The 20636-nt window shown below is 38.7% G+C and overlaps 1 protein-coding gene across 2 annotated transcripts in view; it reads right to left on the reverse strand.

Annotated features, from left to right (window-relative positions):
- Positions 1 to 557: 557 nt before the first annotated feature.
- Positions 558 to 20636, reverse strand: part of CPNE4 (copine 4) — a 229377-nt gene continuing 209298 nt past the window's right edge. For both annotated transcript variants that reach the window (XM_058818056.1, XM_058817983.1), the window contains 4 exons: positions 14195 to 14246; positions 9795 to 9928; positions 7551 to 7787; positions 558 to 1083 (listed from right to left, as the gene is read on the reverse strand). In XM_058818056.1, coding sequence (XP_058674039.1) covers positions 952 to 1083; positions 7551 to 7787; positions 9795 to 9928; positions 14195 to 14246 — 555 coding nt within the window. In that variant the 3' untranslated portion in view covers positions 558 to 951. The remainder of the gene's footprint in view (positions 1084 to 7550; positions 7788 to 9794; positions 9929 to 14194; positions 14247 to 20636) is intronic.

Raw genomic sequence — 20636 nt, forward strand, 5'->3', positions numbered from 1 at the left:
AAGTTACAAATCACTGCTTGTCACAAAATCAGGCCATGCAAAATTTCATTTGGAAAATGTGCCACATAGAGTTGGATACTGCATGTGAGATTTAGAAACACAAATGAAACAAAAGAAGAATTCCCAAACAGAAGAGGTTATAGAATTGGATAGCCAAAATACATCCTGTTTGAAAGCCAGCCAGACTGTTTGGATTAAGTTGGCATGTTTTAAGACATGCATTCTTGATGGATCATGCTCTCCAAGCCAGATCTCTTTACAGCTATGGTCTGAACACTTTGTAACAGCTGGATTTGTCAGGCTTTTGAAAAGTTACTACTCAGGCCACAGACTGAGTGGGCTTGTTTGGGGGTCCATGTTAAAAGCTGCTAACATTAGAAATGTCCATGCTTCAGGTCAGGTATCTCTTGAAACCCTTTATTACCCTTCCCTTGGAATATGGAAATTGAAAGCAAGGCAGCCTTGTTGCAGAGAGAGAAATAAAGACAACTGCAAAACTGTGTTGTTTTTATTTTAAACATGCAAAATACAGTTCATGCATCTGCCATTTTGAAAAATCTCTCAGTTCATAGCAGATTAAACCAAAGACATTTTGGCTATCGACTCTCAATAAATATTTCAAAATGCTTTACAGTGTAAATATAAGAAATTTAGCAAAATTTCAACAAACCTGTATAAAAACCAGATACAGATAACTTTTTATTTCAAGGCAACATGCTGTAATGTAAAGAGTTCACTTTTTTTTTCTGGATTTTTTTTCTCATAAAAAGGTTTCAACAATACAACCGCTTAACAGATTTAAGCCTTTAGGCTACACATGCAAAAAAACAAAAAAGGTATTTTAGTTAAAAATCACCAAAACGTGCTATGTTTTTGTTTCATTTTTTAAATACAGCAGTTGTAGACAGTAGCATTTTTCTTTTTTAGTTTTGTAAAAGAGTGCAGGCAGGTTCATGGAGCTAGTGTCCTGGAAGACTCGTACTCTGACATACATTTTGGTTTTATCCCTTTGCCATTGTAATAGTCCACGACTTGGTTTGGAACTTCAGCCAAAACGCTTTTTGCTAGAGCAGCTGGGGATGCCTGCAGGAAATGGTAGAAAACACAAGCATTAACCTGGTTCTCTGCTTGAAGTGCCATGGGTTTTAGAGGCATTGGTGCCATGAGATCAAGGGAGGAAGTATGGTACAGAAATGGAAGGCAAAAAAGACTTAAAGTGAATCATACGATTGCTGGAAACTCATTTTATAAGCCAGTTTGGGTATGGAGCTGTAGCTGCCTCAAAGTACACTAAAGCCAAAATTTCTCTGTGTGACTTCAGGCCCATTTGGACTATTTTAAGTTCAGGGTAACTGAACTTCCCTGCACTCTGGGAGAGCCCCATATCACAATAAAAAGCTGCAAAGACTTCATTCATCAGTGTTCAGCAAGGAACCCCACAGAGCTCCAAGCTGAACATGAATGGACAACACTGAGAAAGGCAGGCCTTCATCACCATTCTGTTCCTCAGAATCTGGCATGGTGTTTTAATGGATGGGAAAATTTTAATTCAATCAAAAATACTTTGTGTTTATTGGAGCTAAACCTTGGTTACAAGAAATCTTCAATCCTGGGCTTGGTGGAGGCTTCAGAGCTCTTCCTGCAATGTAAAACTGGCAGGTATCCACCAGACTAAGAACTGATGACCCTGAAAGGTAGGGACAGATACAGAGATGGCCACTGGCTTTCACCCCAGGCAGGGAGGAGGGCTCCCCATCAGTGCAGTGAGGAACCCTGCCCTCCATCAGCCACACAGAGTCGCTGCCTCATGTCCTGAAATGCTTCATTTTAAGCAGAGGGGCCTGTGGATGTTTTGTGGGCAACCATTACCTGTGTGTGTAGCATGGACATTGCTCAGCCCCTGAAGTCAGCAGTGACAAAGTTGGACTCATTCTCCCATGCACCCTCTTGCCCCATGTTTTGGATTTGCTTGTTTCTAAGTGTTTGGGTAGAGCTGGTTCCAAGTCCTTAGGAGCCAGCCTTCTTGTTTCCTTTGAGCCCACGACAAAATGCAGTAAAAATGCAAACACTTAAATGTCATTTTGAGAGCTTTAAATTGAAGTATTTATCTCCAGAGGGTGCAGACTGCACCTCAGACGATGCATGGGAACTCAACCAGTGACTGGATCACATTTCTTCTGCACACCAAGTACTTTTCCCCAAATTAATGAACACTTTCCTCCTCACTCTCTCTAGTGTTATCAGCCAAGTTGCAAAACTACCCTGTCACAAGCAGTTGCATTGACTATTTTTTGGCCTACTCTGTTTCATGGGGTGGCATCCTTATCCTTACAGAGTCTTAAAATTTGGCTTACACAGAATGTAAATGGTAATCTATTTGTAGGCACATGAATCCCAGGGTAAAGAAAACTCCGGACTATTAGAAATTCCAGAATCAAATAATACTAAGATAATGCTGGCAAAACCAGAAACAGCTGGGGTTTTTCTTCCCTGTATTGTTGTATTTTGACTCACATATGAGATTAGTAACAAATAAGATTAACTGCTGTGACATTTATATCAAAATATTTATGCAGCCAAAAAAGCCTGGAACATTTCTGCATGAACAAACTGGCAAAGGATAGAGCATACTTTATGTGTCAGTGCAGCAAATGTTTTAAGGTGTTACACAGTAAGAGAACCCATTCACTTTAATCCTGAAAAGGGAAATGCATGGTTTTTCAGAGTTGCTCTATTCTTGCCTGAACCTGTTTTATAGAATAATGAAATTATTTGGGTTTGAAGGCCCTAAAGTTCATTTAGTTCCAACTAAAATAATCAGAAACTATCCCTTGGAATCACACAAATGGCTGATTTCTACAATGCTATTGAAAATTACTGTTTTTTTAAATCTCCTTCCCAGTGTGTCAAAGCTGTACATACCTTAGCCTGCCTCTGTGCTATTTTACCAAAAATACAACCCTACATAGAAGTAAAAACAGGGAGCAGGGGAAGAGTGCTGAGTCAGTGCTGCACACACATGCTGTAGCAATCTGGAAACTTCACTCTGCTCTGTGTTTAAAAATGCTGGGCAAGAGCATTGCCATCAGCTTCTCTGGATCTGTGTAGTTCACATGTTCTGAACTTTGGGCCAACAGCACTCACTGCTGTGCATCATCCTCCCTCCACCACTTCCCTCTCCTGATGCCACATCCATTCCTCCTGAAGGTAGGAAGGGTCAGCCCTTCACAATAGGCTCTGTCAGGGCTCAGATGCACAGCTGAATCACTCACACTTCAGGAGCTCTCAACTGAAAAGCCTTTAATTGAGGTTTAGGCAAAAACAGGTACTGTGCCCACAGGTTCACAAGCAATATGTCCCCACACAGGATTGCCCTGGAGTAGTTGGCTTGACCCATACTTCAGTCTGAGCATGGGCACCTGTTGCTTTAGAGTTTCATCATGCCAGTGACGTCTTTTGGTCCTGGGGCTCTTTCTAGCAGGGAACATCCCAAAAACAAGCTTGGGATTGTTTTCCTCTCCAATGATTTGGACTACCTGTACGTTACATAGTTTTTTTGGTGGTAAAGCACTTTCATTTGCGGATCAGATGGTGCAAAGCAGCGTTTTCATCAGTGAGAATTACACTCAGTAACTTCTAAGCTAAAACACAGACCCAGTTCATCAGTGTTGTGAAAAGATTGCCTTTGCTGGGTCTTTACCACAGATGGGATATTAAATTAATGTTTTACTGTAACATTTTCTCCACTGCTTTAAGAGCATTCTAGCAATAAGCAGCTCAGATGAATAGTTATTAAGTGATAGCTGACACACAACAGTCAGATCAGTCAGCAGCAGGAAAATAATCCCCTGTGAGTCCATAATTGGTGTGTATTACAAATGACTGTTGGTTCAGTTCTATAACTTCACAATGCTTAACCTTTAACTACAATGCATAGTGCAAAACATTGCTCCTTGCAGTGATTATGAGCTGTGCTTTCCACACTCCTTTGTGATGTATGTTATTAACACACAGCCGTTAACCTTTGTGATTAAATACAATGCAGAATGGAATACAATCTACCTGTGGCATCAGATTTGTGCCCAGTAAATATATCATAAATCCCAAAGGCAGAAAATTTCATTTCTTAAAATATGACTGTGAATGCATTGAGGCAGGTGATTCTCTTCAACTGCATTTCAGTGATGTAACATTGCTGTTTTACAGTTTCAGGTGAAGGACACTCACATTACTGAGGTGTCCTTTGGTGGTGCTTACAGAAAGAAAAAAAGTCACTTGGATTCAGGGAAAATATGTTTCCTTGGTTTGTTATGTTCCCCTTTAGCAAATGGCATATGTCACCCACTCTACAATGGGACATGTTAATGGTTACCTTGATTTTATCAAGCTTCTACAACTACAGGATTTGTCAAGAGTCACTACTGTTGCCGTTATTATTTTGATGACATCAAAGATACTCCTTAAAGAGAGAGAGAAAGAGCATAGATGTTTTTCTGAAGTACTTCTGCTGCACTGTATCTTGTAGGAGATGAAACCTCTATAATAGAGGCTGCTGTCTGCACTGAGTCTTAAGCCAGTAAAACATTGATGTGGGTATAAGATTTTAGGTATGTGAATAACTAATTGAAATGTGTTAAATTCCTGTGTTAGTGCTGTGCAAGCTCAGAACCTTCTCTGAAGTCAAACTTATAAAATAAAAGGGATTTGTTCTATAGGTTATTTTTTACAACTTCCTTCTCCCCCCTTCGATTTTCTCAAAGGGGAAGGTTTTGCACAGGTTATTTTTGATCTCTTTGGATAGATATGAGATTTTGAGTTCCAAGCTGTCCTGAGAATAGAAGTAATGAAAAAAAAAAAATTGCTTGGGTTGACCCCAAGGGAATTTTGGTTTGCTTTTCCAGCAAAACAAAAAAATAAATGCTCATGCATAACATTTTCTTCTCTCCTTCTGTCATTAACAGATATAATATGGATTTAGGAATAAGTAAATAAATACTTGATTTATCAGAAAAACCTATAAACCTTACACAATTTGATTTTTAATATTTCTAAAAAGATCTTTCAACTTTTTTTTTTCTTAATAAATTAACACACCGTTCATTGACAAAAGGAATGGAATTTTTACCTAAACATGTATTTTGCTTAAAGTTGTCAAAAGTAATATGCTGATGTATGTAAATTCTTGTGTTCAGACAGAACTGATCTGACAAAAATCTCCCAAATGTGTTAAATCTGCATTTCCTCTGTGGGAAAAAATAAATTTGAATCAAAACATCACACTCATTTCTCCTATGAAAAATTATTTCACTGGCTGATGTATAGTCTTTTGTTAGTGCTAAATAAGCAAGGAAGATGTGAATGTCACTTTGTTGAAAGAGGGAGATTATTTGGGATATGACAATAAAGAAATTCAACCAGAAGTGACTATTTTTATGAACACTCATCCATTACACTGACATTTGTTGAAAAGCTGAAACATCACAATAAACAGACTAAATATCAGGTTGCATAAGATATATTAACTTTTCTGATAGAGAAAATACAAATCTATCTCTATACCTGTGTTATCTTTGTTACTGAAAGAGGGAGAAAAATATCACTATTTAAGAATAAGAATACATAAAGATTGCTTTCCTCTCCCAATACCAAGAAAGTTAATCTAAATCAGCTAAAAAGAATATATGCTTGTCATTTGACCAGTGCTGGTAATAACAATGCCACAGATTCAGTCACAAGTTAACATCAGGGGCACAATATATTTAGAGCCCAGAACTGCAACTGTCAGCATTAATCTATTGAATCCAGGATGATTTTAGCTTCATTAAAAAAAAAAAAAAAAAAAGAGTGAAGCTAAAAATAACAAATGTAGCTGGCTTTGCCAGTTCCTTGCAGAAACATGTCACCTAATTAAAAGTAGCTCTCCCACTCGCCCATAAATAACTCAGCCCTGGACACTTTTCCAATGACTACAGTGCAGCACTACACACTTGTGATTATGTGCTGAAGGAATCACAAGCTCTCAGGTGGTTGTGCTCATACTTTGATTCAGCAGGTAGGTGGCTGTGTGCCCCTGTCAGCACAGAAATGTGTTTGTCTACAACTCAGAAGTCAATCTGCAGCTATGTGGCATGGTGGCACCAAACTAATACCATAAGGTGAGTTTTCCCTCCTGTGTGCATCCATGGCTTACATAAAGATAGAAGGAAAATAAGGAACAAGTTTCTTTCTCTTGCTCCTCAGCAGAGTTTGTGAAAGTAAGAAGCGTGTGTGGATCTAAAGCAAATATTGCAAAATTGCATTTTTAAATGAGAAAAAAAGAACCCTTGCCAAGAGAAAAATAAAGGTATTTTGGAAGTAGCAAACAGAAAAAAAAGCTCATGTGGTGACAAAAATCCCAGAAAAACTAAAAAAGAAGCTAAATTTAAAACGAAATGTAAGCAGTGCGAACCCATATGCAGATCAAAGCCAGCCCAGAGTTGAGAACTTGGCTGTGACATATCCAAACTAAGGATCTCTAGTGTATGGGAGCAGATTGAAAAGAGCAATCTCATGAGGAGAATGAGTCAGTTGCACTGCGAGGTAAAGAAATTCTCAAATTGAATACTGAGGATATCCTTCCTAGACAGAGCAAAAAGACAGCCTTGAGAACCAAATCAATGTAACAGAAATGAGAGGAAAGAAGAATGATGGAAAAAGGAAGGAAAGGGATGGGATCAGCATTTCAGGAGAACATAATGCATGTCTCCATATGGAGCAAAAGGGCTTGGAAAAACCCCTCTGGGTGTGGGAAAGCTCCTTCTGCTGGTGAATGCTGTGCCCACCCTGCTGCTGAAAAGTCTCTGGAACAGATGGCACAGTGTAGGGCAGGTGACTGAGAAGAAAAGTTCATGACCAAAGCTTTACTTTATATTTGGTAATTTAATGCTGGTTCTGTTCCTTTCTTTTCTACAGAGTGTCTTCTACACCACACTGGCCTCAGCCAGGAACAGCTGCTGAGGGCAGAAAGAAGCTCTCAGTTATGCCACTTTCTTGCCTTTGTTCTTGTGCAGAATTTGGGAAAGGGTTTAGAGGTAACCAGGATGCCGTGGGTGGATTGCCCTGCATTTGAGAACTCAGGGACCAAACCTCAATAAAGGAAAAGCCTCCTGGGGAACACTGTGAGGATAAATTCAAAGCCATTTCATCTACCTGTGGAAATGAAGGAATGGAAAGCAGAATACAATAGTCTTAACAGAACAGTTGCAAAAGAGAATGGGAAACAGACACCATGAAAAATAAGGCAGGGAAAGTAACCAAATTAAATCAGGGAGAAAGTGGAAGCAAGGACTGACACCACGAAAAGCACAGGGATTGTGCCTGTCTCTTCCTTCCCCACCCTCACCAGCTCACTAATGGAACACGTTCTGATTCCTTTTTTTTTCACTATTTCTGACACAATAATGCCCCAGACTTACTCAACATTTCACACATATGCAGAGTTAAGCCCAGCCTCATGAATCATTCACTATACCCACTCTCCCTTCGGTGGCAAGGATGAAAAACCAGCTTACATGTTTGAAGTTCCTGAATGGCACAAACTGGACAATGTCTCGAAGCACAGGCTCGCCCTTGGGGGACCTCAGGATGCCATCATCTCCATCCAGCATCTGCATGTCACTGAAATCAGCGTTGCCCACGCCGACGATGATGACGGACATGGGGAGGTGGGAGGCGTGGACGATGGCCTCTCTGGTGTCAGCCATGTCCGTGATGACGCCATCCGTCAGGATCAGCAGGATGAAGTATTGCTGAAGGTGTTGGACAAGTGAAAAATTATGGCATTGGTTAATAGTCCAAAACTGCTTAATCTTTTAAGTTAAAAACTATAAAGTTATTTCTGGTAACTCACTCGTGGACCTTTTTAGAGAGAAAAGAACCTTTATATTGACTACACAGAATTTTCCATTCCAAGCTCCTCAGCTACTAATTTCTTCTCTGCAGAGTAAAGGGGTCCCTGAGGAGAGCAAGGCAGGAATATATCCCTCTTCATACTCTTCACACAGAGCTCCAAAGAGAGGTTTTCTCATTCTCTAGTGCACAGCAAGTAATTTGGTGAGCTTGTAATTTCTCTCCCAAATCTCCAAAGCCCGCTGAACTGGGAGCATGAGCTATGACATGGTAATGGGAAAGAATGACCCTTACTTGGATCCTTTATTAATTGTTGGGCAGCTGGAGTCATTTATAAGAAATTTATAGTGCATTAATAGAAAAAATGAACAAATCATAGGATTTGGTCACTCTGCGTGAGCAATACCAACACACTATACATTAATAATATTTATGTGTGTACAGTGGTATAAATTCAGAGTGTTCCAATCATCATGTCCTGCCACAAATAAATTAAAACATGCAGGGACAAAACTTCATCTTGAACATTTATACTGTAAATTGTTTTTCAGATAGAAATATCATATTAGATCAGAAGCAGCACTGGGAATAGAGTGAGCCATCTCAGGATTAAGGTGGGTATGGAAATTCAAACATAGCAATTTCCCATTTTAGGACTGGGACCTTAAATACTATCAAGGTTCTGGAAACAACAGTGGAATCACAGAATCATAGAATGGTTTGGATTGGAAAGGACCTTAAAGATCATTTAGGCCGAACAGATGATGAAGCAGGGACACGTTCCACTAGACCAGGTTGCTCAGAGCTCCATCCAACCTGTCCTTGAACACTTCCAGGGATGGGGTAACCTTAGCTTCTCCAGGCAACCTGTTCCAGTGTCTCACCAGTCTCACAGTAAAGAGTGGTTTTCTAATATCTAATCTAAAGTCATCCTCTTTTAGTTTGAAGCCATTACCCTTTGTTCTGTCACTACATGCTTTTGTAAATATCAGTCACAAGCCAGACTCAAGAACAGAAATATTTGGCAACTGCTGCCCTAATAGGACTTTAAAAAGGCCCTGCACATGGAGAAAGCTTAGAGTAAGCTCTAGGCCAGGTGATCATGCACATGCCAGTGTACAGCTCTATTCTGTCCTGTACTTAGCACTTTTTGTGCTGCAGTACACAGTATCTCTCTTACATCCTTTACTCCTTTTCAGCACTGCTCTTGTAAATGGCTCAGACCTACTCGCTCACATATTCCCTCCATTTCTCTTGGTCTCCCTTTCTCCCATTCTGTCTTCAAGGCAGGATCAAAATAAACTTAAAGCATCTCAAGGGTGTACATTTAAAATGTGATCTATATGTAAATGTTTTAGCCCAAAAAATCTGTCCTGGGGTTTTTATCAGGTGCCGGCTAACAGATTTTCTTCCAATTTCTAAAAGGCACAAATCACTTCATCAGTAATAACAAGCTGAAAATTGTATCCTTACTATTTTCAAATTAATAGTTGGAAAAGTTCCCTAGGTGAACAGAAAAATTTTAGTACAGCCTGTGCAGGAGACGCAAAATTGGATAGTCTGAATTGGGAATCATTTGAACTCATCTCATGGTACAACCAAGACTTTTAGGGCTTCAATGCTCAATTTTTGTAACCTTAGCAGTGCCATTTCTATTTCCACAGTGAAGAACTGGGTGTGCTACAATGAAACAGTACTAAAAGCAGGAAATAGATCAGTGGGGAAAGACTTTAAAGCTGGGACAACCAAAGCTAGAAAGACTGGATACACTGTTCCAGCTGACACACGTTTACGCTGCCGAATAAAAACTGTGAAGGCATAGTCTGCATTACAAGGCCTTGATGGCCTACAAGAGATCCATCATAAAACAAGAAAAAAAGGCAAACACAGGGTTTTTTTTCCCTTACTGAGGCCTCCTTGGTGTTGGTCTCCTCTGATGCAGATTTTGCCACTTTCTGGATGATGGGAGCAATGTTTGTTGGTCCGTACAGCTGCAGCTTGGGAAGGCAACTCTGATAAGCTTCCACAACACCTTGTATTCCTGGCATGAAAACCCAAAAAAAAAAAGAAAAAGAAACATGGAGCACTTAGCCTATATCAGGCTTGTTCAAAATGTAAATAAAAGGTGGGTTTTTAATGAAGAAATTTAAATACTACATGATAAGCAAGGACTGGAATCTTAAGATAATTTCCAGGAATCTGTCTCTAGTTGTCTTAAATCTACTTTTTAATATATAATTACTATACCATGCTTCCCCTTCCCAGCAGCTTTTAATGCCTTTTTTCAGGTATGAGCTTGCAATGCCATAGCTTCCATTCTTCTTGGTTTAAGATATGATAGCTTCCTGATCAACATCTAAGATTCATGATGAAAATTTAAGCACATATTAAGAAACACATCAATAATTCTTTCTCCTCTTTAGATAATTTTTTTTGTTTATCATAGCTGTTGCCAACAGATTTGTCCTTTGTACTTGTGCCCTAAAGCTGTTAAGGAATTCAAAACATCTTTTCACTCTCCTGTGCTAAGAAAATAATTTCTCAGGGTTAATTTGCATAATCACTCATAGATTGAATTTGACTATGACCAAAAGCTGTGAAACCTTGGAAGAAACAGCAGGATGCTTTTCAGCCTACAGAAAAATGAGCTTCAGCTGAGAAATTTTGATGGAGAACTAGCTATTTTTGGCTTTTTCATTTCAGGATATATAGTCAGACCAGAGAGCAAAGACTTAGTTGCTGACTCACTTGACAGATCACAGAATGGAAATTGGTATTTTCAATCATTGAGAAGAAGGATTTCTTGAAGTGATGCACATTAGCCTCCCCATTCAGAACTCCCAGCTTACCAGCCCTAAAGGATTAGAGGTCTAATGTTGGAAAGAAAGCGATAGACTGAAAAGCTTTGCAAAGGATGCTGAAGAATGAAATGGCTTTGGTGAGATCCTAAGCCACTTTCGGTTTGCACAGAGACTCTCTCACTCATGAGATTTTTTTTTACCCAACCATATTTACAGGATAGATGGGTGCAGACTTTTTGCTAAAAAATGACAAGGAGTTGTAATTGTTTTACAATGACACACATACACTCCTATGAAAAAGTGGTGGAGAACACAGTTTTCTCTTTTTAGAGCCAGCTACAGATATATTTTTACATTGCAGTGCCAAAAAAAAAAAGTTCCAAACAAAAGAACTTGCTCCAATTATAGTTGCATTGGTTGAAATGTAAAGTAGTGTTACAAAATGTCCCTTGGTAATTCCAGCGACTAAATTACATATTGCAAAACTGACCTTTTGGTAACTCCCAATTTTAAACTTGCTAAGGATTTCATTACATATACATAATGATGTTGCATGAAGGCCTCATAAATCTTCCCTAAGATGATGACAAGATACACCCTACCTTTCTTCTTATGCAGTAAAATAATGTAAGATAAACCTTACTCCTTGCATTCCACAGAGATTGTATTGTTCATGTCAGAAAGTTGCTCTCATTTTAGAAGGAGACACATTCTGGAAACATAATTTCTTTTTTGATTTCTCAGATTAATGCATTTTAGAGATATCAACTGTCTATCCAATCCCAACTCAATAGGATATGTGACTGGATTACTTTGTAGCTTGATGTTCTTGTACTCCTTTATCTTAGGCACATGTGCATTTTTTTTCGCAATTCAACTCCTTATATTTTTATTTGGAATTCACTTTAAGCATCTCAAATGAAATACAGTGTGTGCATACATATATGGGTTTAAGACAGATGTGTAGAAGCAGTCATTCAGACTAAAGGTTTTTCCCTACTTTCTTCTTCAGATAATAAACTAAGTATTAATTATAAGACTATAAAAATAAAATATTATAAATATACTAAATATAAGAATATAAATACTAAAATTTTCAAGAATGGAAATGGTAACAGGTGAGGATATCCATAGGTTATGAATTCCAGTGCTCTTCATCTCAATATACAGTCCCTGTATGTAGAGAGATGCTTCACACTACCTTGTGCTAGGAAAAACTCTACTTCCACAGATAAAAGGATTTCATTACTCAATGGCAAAATAGACACATACTTTTTATATTGCATCCAACTGCTGTTTCTTTGTTTAAAACAAGATACTCTTAAGCAATTTTACTTTATTTTCTGGCAAGTATGCTAGATATTACAAGGTAAAATAGTGTAATCACTAAGCACTTTATCTCCTCAGTCTTGCATCCTTTCTCCACATGACTTGCTGATGTTACTGTTCCCTGTGACACCTAATAACAGTGAGAGCATCTAGAAAACATCACAGAATAAACAAGCACCCATGACAGGCAGATGAGCAAGCTGCAGCAGATAATTAAACAACACATTTTCTGGTTTGTCTCCACTTCTTGCTTTCACCCAGGTAGATATTATTTAAAAAGGTATCCTTTAAGACAAACAAGTGCTTTTAATATCTTGCAGATACAGGTGCAAATGCTGCAAAATTTCTTCCCTGGCATTCTTTCATGTTGCAATGATATTTTTATGTTTTCTTAGGCCTAGAACTCCTTTCAGGCGATGGGCTAATTTAACAGATAACTGACTCTTATGCAAAGATACAAAGTTTAAATTATTAAGTGACATAAGTCAAGCCTCGTAGAGCAGCTCCTTCCTGGTTTTTCTATCCCCTTTCATTTCCATTGTTGCATTTAGTTTTGCACACAGATTGTGGTTTGGATAGTAAATCCTTGCTTACAGAGGGTTTGTCTGTCTAAACTCTGCTGCTGGCACCACCTAGATGTGGCAGCCATTTCAATCAATAAAAATCATTATATAACAATACCAGTGTGATAAAAGAATTAGCCTTGAACTCAAAAGAAGCAGCAAAGAGGGAGCAGGGGATAAAAATAAGTGTTCTTTGCATGGACTGCTATAGCTTTTCTCTGTAGTTTGCAGAGGGTCACAAATATCCTGCAGTTAGATTGAGAAACAAAGCTCTATTTGAACACTAAACACATAATTATGTTATCACCTAATGCTGACCACGGTTAACTGTGTGTTTTAATGACACATTATTAAATATGATGGTCCAGATGAAATTCTGAGGTCTCTTTTGCTTCCCCACCCCATCCTCACACTGAAGTCTCAACATGAAGCTGGCTTACAGTCATTTCTAGATGCATACATGTAACTCCTGCTTCTTTTGACTCCTTAAAAGCGCTGTAAAAAGCTGTGTGAGCACACCAGGCAGCTGTAGGACTTATGCCCAATTGCATTTCAAGCACATGACCTGCAAAGACTGGGGCAGTCCAACAATTCAAGTGCAATAACAAAGCAGGAATGCCCACTGAACCAAAAACAGGTCTTGCATTTAAGATGTATGAACTCTGAATTCTTTTATTGTCTCTTTTCCATGAATTGCTTGTCTTCTTTTCTTTTCCTCACTTCATTTCTCTGCATCTTAGTTCTCATCCTGAACATTTGTGCTGCCCATGTCCAAAAGAAAGCCACTAATAAGCCTGAGAAGGGCTAAAAGGAGCAGCTAGAAAATTTGAACAGAAAGAGCATTTTGAAATACCCAGTTCAGTATTTGGATGGAAGCAGAAGGATAAGGGAGAATAACAACCTGTGGACTGTAGACAGCAATGATCACCCAAGCAAGATTCTTAATTGTTACTGGATTTAGAGGTCATTTTCCTGGTATTGTCTTTTACAAAATGTGTGAATTGTGGCAGGAGATTTTAAACTGCAGATCTCACTTGCAATACAAGACATAGAGCAACATCTGCTACATAAATCTGGCCTCTGATTACCAAGGATTAATGACTGTTGGTAGAACACACCAATATCTTACACTGTAGCCTCCTGCTGCATTTACTCTCAGAAAAGGAGGTTTCTTTCAACCACAGCAGTCATCAACTGCTTCCCTGCCCTTGACTTGCAGCAGGCTACAGATCTGGTCAAAGTGTTGGCTCTAAACTGAGGGAATTTTTGATCACAGAGGTTCATAGCTTGCTTTTTCATATTCTGTCCTTCTTAGCAGCACAACCTATGAAGTTGAGGTAGCTGAAGATTTTAAATTAGTCTAGTTCTCAGAAATGCAAGAGATTCCAGAAAGTCCAAGTGCTGAATGTCCACCAACTTTTCAGGAAATTATTATATGGCACTTTCCAAGATTTCTAAAGACAAGCTCAATGGTTTGGAGTCTGTCAGGTCTCCAGATCCTAGCTGCCCTCTTTAATAAAACCACTTTGAATAATACTCAGGTGATGCAATAAAAAATGCACATTTTTTTGCACGCAGCAAAACTATGGCAGTCTGTCCTACTGTGAGCATTACCTGCACATTCTGGGTTGTCTTCATTGAAATTGATTGCAAAGTCATGAGAGACCTGCAGATAAATGGAAAGAAAAGAAGACTGTTGTCAGAAAAATTATTCCAAGAAGACTTGTGGTTAAACACTCTTGACATTTTTTCTGTGCTAAACTGGAGACCTTTCAAGCTTTCAGCCATTAAGTGTGAAATACAGTCCCAGCTGGAGCTCCCTGCAGAACCAAAGCAGCAAAACTGGAATGAAACTTGTCAATAACAGCAACAAAACAAAACAAAACAAAACAAGGCACGTAGAAAACCCACCCAAATACATTAAAAAATCATATAAACATGGTGTCAGGATTGGGCAATCAATGCTGGGCACAGAAGAGGAATCTATTGCTGAGGCCATTGAAATGGCAGCTCTCCCTTGCTCAGCATCTCAGACTGCAGGAGAGAGAATGCAGGTTGTGGTACAGCAGTGACTGCAGAAACTCAGCTCACTTCTGCATCCCGACCTCACTGCGTGAACAGTTCCTCATCTAAGGCCAAGGAGCACTGGGAAAGTAATTCTATGGAGAAATCAATGATCCACTGTGCAATAGTAGTGTAAAAAGTGTAAGGAGTTGAAGTTGGTTAAAATGTTACGTCACTCTGGGGCATAATAAATAAATAAAAAAAATCCCGAAGACTCTTTGGTTTTCCTTCCGTGTGGTGAATATTCCAATCTCTCTCTCTCTCTCTCTCTCAATCTGTCTATCATTAAATCCTACAGAGCTGTTTTTTAAAAGAACTCACTGTGAATACAACAAAGTAGCTGTTTTGTTTTCATTTTGTTTTCTAACAAAACAAAGTATTTTGTCTTTGGTCCCCTGGGAAAATATTACAAGACTTTTGTATGCTTAAATAATGCTAGGCACTGTAAGTCTCCCATTCCAGAATTCCTCTTTAAGTTTTATTCTTGCCTGCATTTTTCTTTTTCTTTTTCTTGATTCCCTTTAATCTCTTTGGGTCTGAAGCCCAGCCTCTTAATTCTGTTTGTCTTAATTTTTCTTGAATGAAAAAGCTCAGATTTTGTCCCACAATGCATAATGTGTGAATATACAGATATGTTTATATACATATATTTTATATATATTTGACTTGCAAAAAGTGGCTGGGAGTTTAGCAGGTAATTTGCATAATTTGAAGTTCAATTTAGATGTGTCATCCCAGATTTAAGAAGGCATTTATATAACTGCAATTATACACATTTAATGTTTTATAGATCTCTGTAGGATCTTCAAAAGTGCCAACAGTTTTAGTGATATGGAAAAAACCTCCTGTACAATGGAGCCAGATTATTTGCAGGAAGAGATTTATTTTTTCTATGTTGCTGTTCCATTTGCTAGTTTAGATGTCTCCATACAGCAGGGTATGGAAATTGGTCTATGACTAAGGGTCCCATAGATCAAATTTGTGACTGCAGAGAAGTTTCTGTGAAAGTGAAGTGGTGTAAGTTGGCTTATTACTGCCAAAGAGAGTTCTTCATGGAGAAATGGAATTTCCCCATCATATGCTAGTCTTGTTTACCACAATGATGCCTGCCATTATTAAGCAGTACTTCTACCATGATGAGAAAGAATTGAGGCAAAACTTCACTGAGAGTCTGCAGTTGCCTCCACCCAGCAGTCAGCATGCCTACACCAAGCATCAGTCTTAGAGAGGGTTTTACATGGTCCATTCAGTCTATCCCACTTGGCCATGGAAGATAATGCAGGAAGTCACTGTTTCTGTTCCTCACGGAGCAGCACAGAAGATCAGGGCTGCCAGATACACTTCAGAGGTGCTCAGAGCCCTTCTGCCTGGCTGCTCTGGGTGTCTCTCAGTGCACTTTGCCCAGCAGCTATCTGCCAGTCTCACAACCAGCTGCAGGCCTAAGGTAATTGCATCTGTCAAAACCTGTTATGGGAGTTTTCTCATTGATATTTTTTGTTGTTCATTAGCCTTTCTCTTTCCTTTAGGGTTTCTGTATTTTGCATTAACTGTGTTAGAAAAGCAAAAAGGATGGCAATGCATGTTTATCTATTGCAGACTGATTCTTCAAACACTGTGCCTCTTCAGTGATTTTATTTCTTTATTCCAAATGCATTTGAAATTATACCTAAAGGAAAATACAAATCTTTTCAAAAGCTATGAATACAGTATTTCAATCTCACATGCAAGCATGGTTTGGTTGCTTTTGTTGCCATACCTCTTTCAGAATCACATAATGCAAAGAATTTATCTGGTTCAGAGCTATGGGACGCAGGCTATTATTTAACAGGCCCATAAGGAAAGCCCAAGTCTACTCAGTGTGCACAATGATGCAAAAAATAATACTGTCTGAGCATCAGCTGCTATCCTCCTAAAGCAAATGGCCCTCATACATTGTCATTCTGATTCACAGAACAGTGTTAAAATGTACCCTGAAGGCAGCACAGGAAACACAATGAATGTGCAGAAGCATTGGCTTGTTTCCTATGCTCCTTGAGTAATATATCACAATTTAAACAAGATTTAAGTACAATGTGGAGGAGAGAAATTCTTTGAGCAGCTCAGTGATGGTTCACAAACAGGAAATCATCACTCAAGGCAAGGCAACAGCACATATGTTTTAAGCAGAGCTTCTCCAAATGCTCAGATCTCAGCCCCCTCTCTGTTAAGCAAAGCCAAGTGTGCTTCAACCTGCCCCTTTGCTGTCTTCCCTGTGGTGTCCAGAACTCAAGTGTCCAAACCAGCAGAGACTTCAGACTCATACCACCTACTGAAGGCCTTACTAAACTTGGGCTGCTACCTGATAGGACTCCATGTAAAGCTCATCCATGTCAAAAGGTGGTTTGGATCAGACATTCAATGCTTTTGCTTTCTAAACAGTGCAAGGTGATGAGTTTCCCTCCTTTTTTTTCTTTTTCCCTTTTTTTTCTTTTTCTTATTAAACATGCAAGGGCTTTGTGGCTGAAGGGCAAACCATACTGATGACATAGAACCAAAAGCTGGTATACTCAATGGCATCTTTCTGATATTGAATGACACAGCCCTTGAGTGACACTCCCAGAACTGATAAACTAATGCCAAAAAGGAGGCAAAAGTTTGAACACTTAAGATGCTGAAAACTGAGAAATCCTCAGTGGAAACAAGAAGACACTGGGCTGCTCAGAAGCAGGCATGTTTATATAATTTTCTAGGATGGTTTGTATTGTGGATTGATCTATCAGCCAGAAAATCCTGGAATGTGTCAAATCACACAAATACAGAATGGCTGCCTTACATCAGTACCTGGCACAGAGAATTTTGCCCAGAACTGCAGAGCACAGTCTGTGGTGGAAGTCAGCCTCACATCAAGGAATGTCCTCACAAAACCCTGAATGTTTTGTGACTGGACTAAGATTTTGCAACCCTGGACTAAGTTTCAAATATGAAGCTGACCCTCTGCTCAGCCCTCCTCTCTTAACATTGCTCCATAAAATCAATCCATAAAAGGGAAGGAGACAGAAATGCTGCATGCAGAGGTGATTATATGGGATCAGCCTGGTGTTACTTGGGCTGCTGCACAGAACTGCACTCAAAGCCTGCAGCTAAAGACATTCCCTTGCACTTGTATGACTCTTTTGCCTCTGCAGGGCTCCAGATACATTCTTTACCAGATACCATCATGGATGTGGCATTATTAAACTACTACTAGGAACTCCCTACACCAGGAACACACTATTTCACAGGCAATTCCTTCAAGGTTTTTAACAAGCAAATTAACTAGCTCTATCATACATTATAATATAGATTACAGTGACAGCATTTCTGGCTGTTTCTGTAGGATATGACAATTAAATAAACAGTGCAGAATAGTTTTGCTAAGACAAGTTATAGAAATGTTGCTTTTTACCACTCTATAATGCTTCCTTCACTGTCTGTACATTTACAATGACAAACACCTGTCACTGTTTTCCTTCAATGTGATGGCACCCATGAGACTCTTGGAAGAATTATAACAATATTTCCACATGCTTATGGCCACTTTTGTAGAAAAAATGACATTGATTTAACATAGCATAACATCCCTCATATTGGGATGCAATGAAATTCATTCTCATAGCATGGCCCTTGCTGGAAAAGTTTCTAATTTAGGCTGAAAGAAAAGGAGAATTTCCTAGTTGATGAGAATTTTTGAGATTTCTTAAAAAAATATTTTATGAATTCAGATAGAGACCTCAAATCACAAAAAAAAAATATCCTATTTTGGAATCTGAAAAATAATAAATCCCCCAACACTGATAAAGCAAATTGCTGGAAAGCTTTTGAACTATGCAAAGGCATTTTATTTAAGTTTCATTGAATCTTGTTATTCTAGTTTGGCCTACACATTTTTTAAACTCCTTTAACTGAATTTCTATTTTTTAAAATAAGAGGTTTTCATTTTCAAATGATGAATATGGATGCCTGAATTCTGAAAATTAATAATCCTTTCCCCCCCCCTCTCTAAATTGTTGAATTCATTGAAATTAACCTTCATGTCCCAAACAGCTCCAGCTTTTCTCTGTGGTGATGGTACTAGGGCTATTTGACAAACAATGTGACAAATTCAGATTTCTAGGAATGCTTTCTTAATAGTTTAAATAGAAATTGTAAAAAAATCCATGAACAATAGATGCATACAAGTGTAAATGCCAAAATGCACTATGTTGGACACTTATCTGTGAATTAATTGAATGCTACTAAGCTACTGTCATTCAGAAAACTAAATATGAAATGCCTGCATATTTTGCAAAAGCTTAAGACACTAATGAATTTCAAGTACTTTTGGTCAAAAGCTATTATTTTCAGAATGCTCATTAATCAAACAGCTTGGGAGCTGGAAAGCTTGTGTTTCTCACTAAGATACATTGTACATATTTCTGCTTGGCAAAGCTGGGCCACTTGTTTCCCTTTATACTTCATTTTTGTACATGCTGCCCAAGTTTCCATGTCTAAATCCAACTTGCATGGATAAGGAGACTAATTCTGTTTTGTCCCTTGGTCTGCTACACATCCTTTTTTTTTTTTTTTTTGTCAGGTTTGCATATATTTTAGCCATCAATCTCCTGAAAAATGCAGGAATCATAAAGAACACAGTACTTCTCAAGTCCCTCAGCTGTCCAACAAACCAGGGCAGGTTGGGGCTGTAAAGATGCTGCCCTGTGTCTGTAACTGCAGTGAGTTTGTCTCCAGCACACATTCACAGCAGAAGCAGGCAATGAAGCTTTCACTAAAAATACAGAAATAACCAGGACTCTCTTAAAACAAACTGGAAGTTGTTTAGTATCTATTCAGGTGTCAGCTGCAGTTCTCCTTTAGGGAACAGGCCTTCATTAATGACAATCCACCTGTCATGGGGCTGACACAATTTGAACTTGCTTTTCATTTTAACAGTAAGTTTTGTGCTGCTGTGTGGTTTTTCATCTCCTTTGAGTCCTGCCTGCTAAGAAGTCAGTGTATGTGGTTTGCTTTCTTTCCTCCTCTTCACTGTGACCTTTCACAGCCATGTCTGAGTCCATATTATCTACCACCACTTCCCTTTACATCAGACTTCTCAGATGCTTCCTTTCATTGCAAAAAAAAAAAACAAAAACAAACCCAAAACCACCAAAACAAAAAAAAAAAAATTCTGGAAGTTTGTATGATAGAAACTCACCCTCCATGGAAACATTTCTCTCAGAGCTTTACTTAGATCAAGGAACAGGGTGATGTGTTTGTCAGGTCTTGGTGGAAGAAGCTCATATTGTTGAATATTAGATGAAAGATCTCTACACTGATGAAGAATGATGTATATGGCATTTCCTGCTTCCTTCACTTCCACAGATTCCTTTTGCCACTAAGAAACTGCTGGTTTTCTACTAACAGCTGAAGTGTGTCATTTGGAGATGAACTGAGGGAAAAAAATGTCAACACAACATAGCAGTGTGCTCTTGAAATGGAAATTCTGTAGAAAACATATATAAGAACAAGATTTAAAGGGGTAGAACATCAAGAGATTTATGAAAAGCCTGAAGAGATAGAAACTGATATTGCTGATATGTTATTTAGGTTGTATGGGGGCTCCGTGGTTACTTAGAAACCCTTGGCAGTGGGAGTAATTTCTTCCATAGCCCTAGTTCAATTTGTTGTCTACTCAAAGAAATAAAAGACCAGATGCTGGAATGCAGAGACCAACATGCTATGAGCAGGTTAGATCACTTCGTTAGGACTGGAGACTTGAAAACAGACACTCTAAATTAATGAGAAGCTGATTTATCCACATGATGGGGCCAGAACTTAGAAGTTCTCATCTGATTCAACTTAAATTTGAAGATGTAAAATTGTTACAGTAGTGGCACTGCTCTTCTTTAGTAAAACAAATGTATGGTATGTATGACTTGTAGTACCTGTGACTGAAAACATGAAAAGCTCATTTGAATAGCACCAGATCTGCACTGTT

Source organism: Ammospiza caudacuta, chromosome 1, assembly GCF_027887145.1.
Source record: "Ammospiza caudacuta isolate bAmmCau1 chromosome 1, bAmmCau1.pri, whole genome shotgun sequence".
NCBI classification, from domain to species: Eukaryota; Metazoa; Chordata; class Aves; order Passeriformes; family Passerellidae; genus Ammospiza; species Ammospiza caudacuta.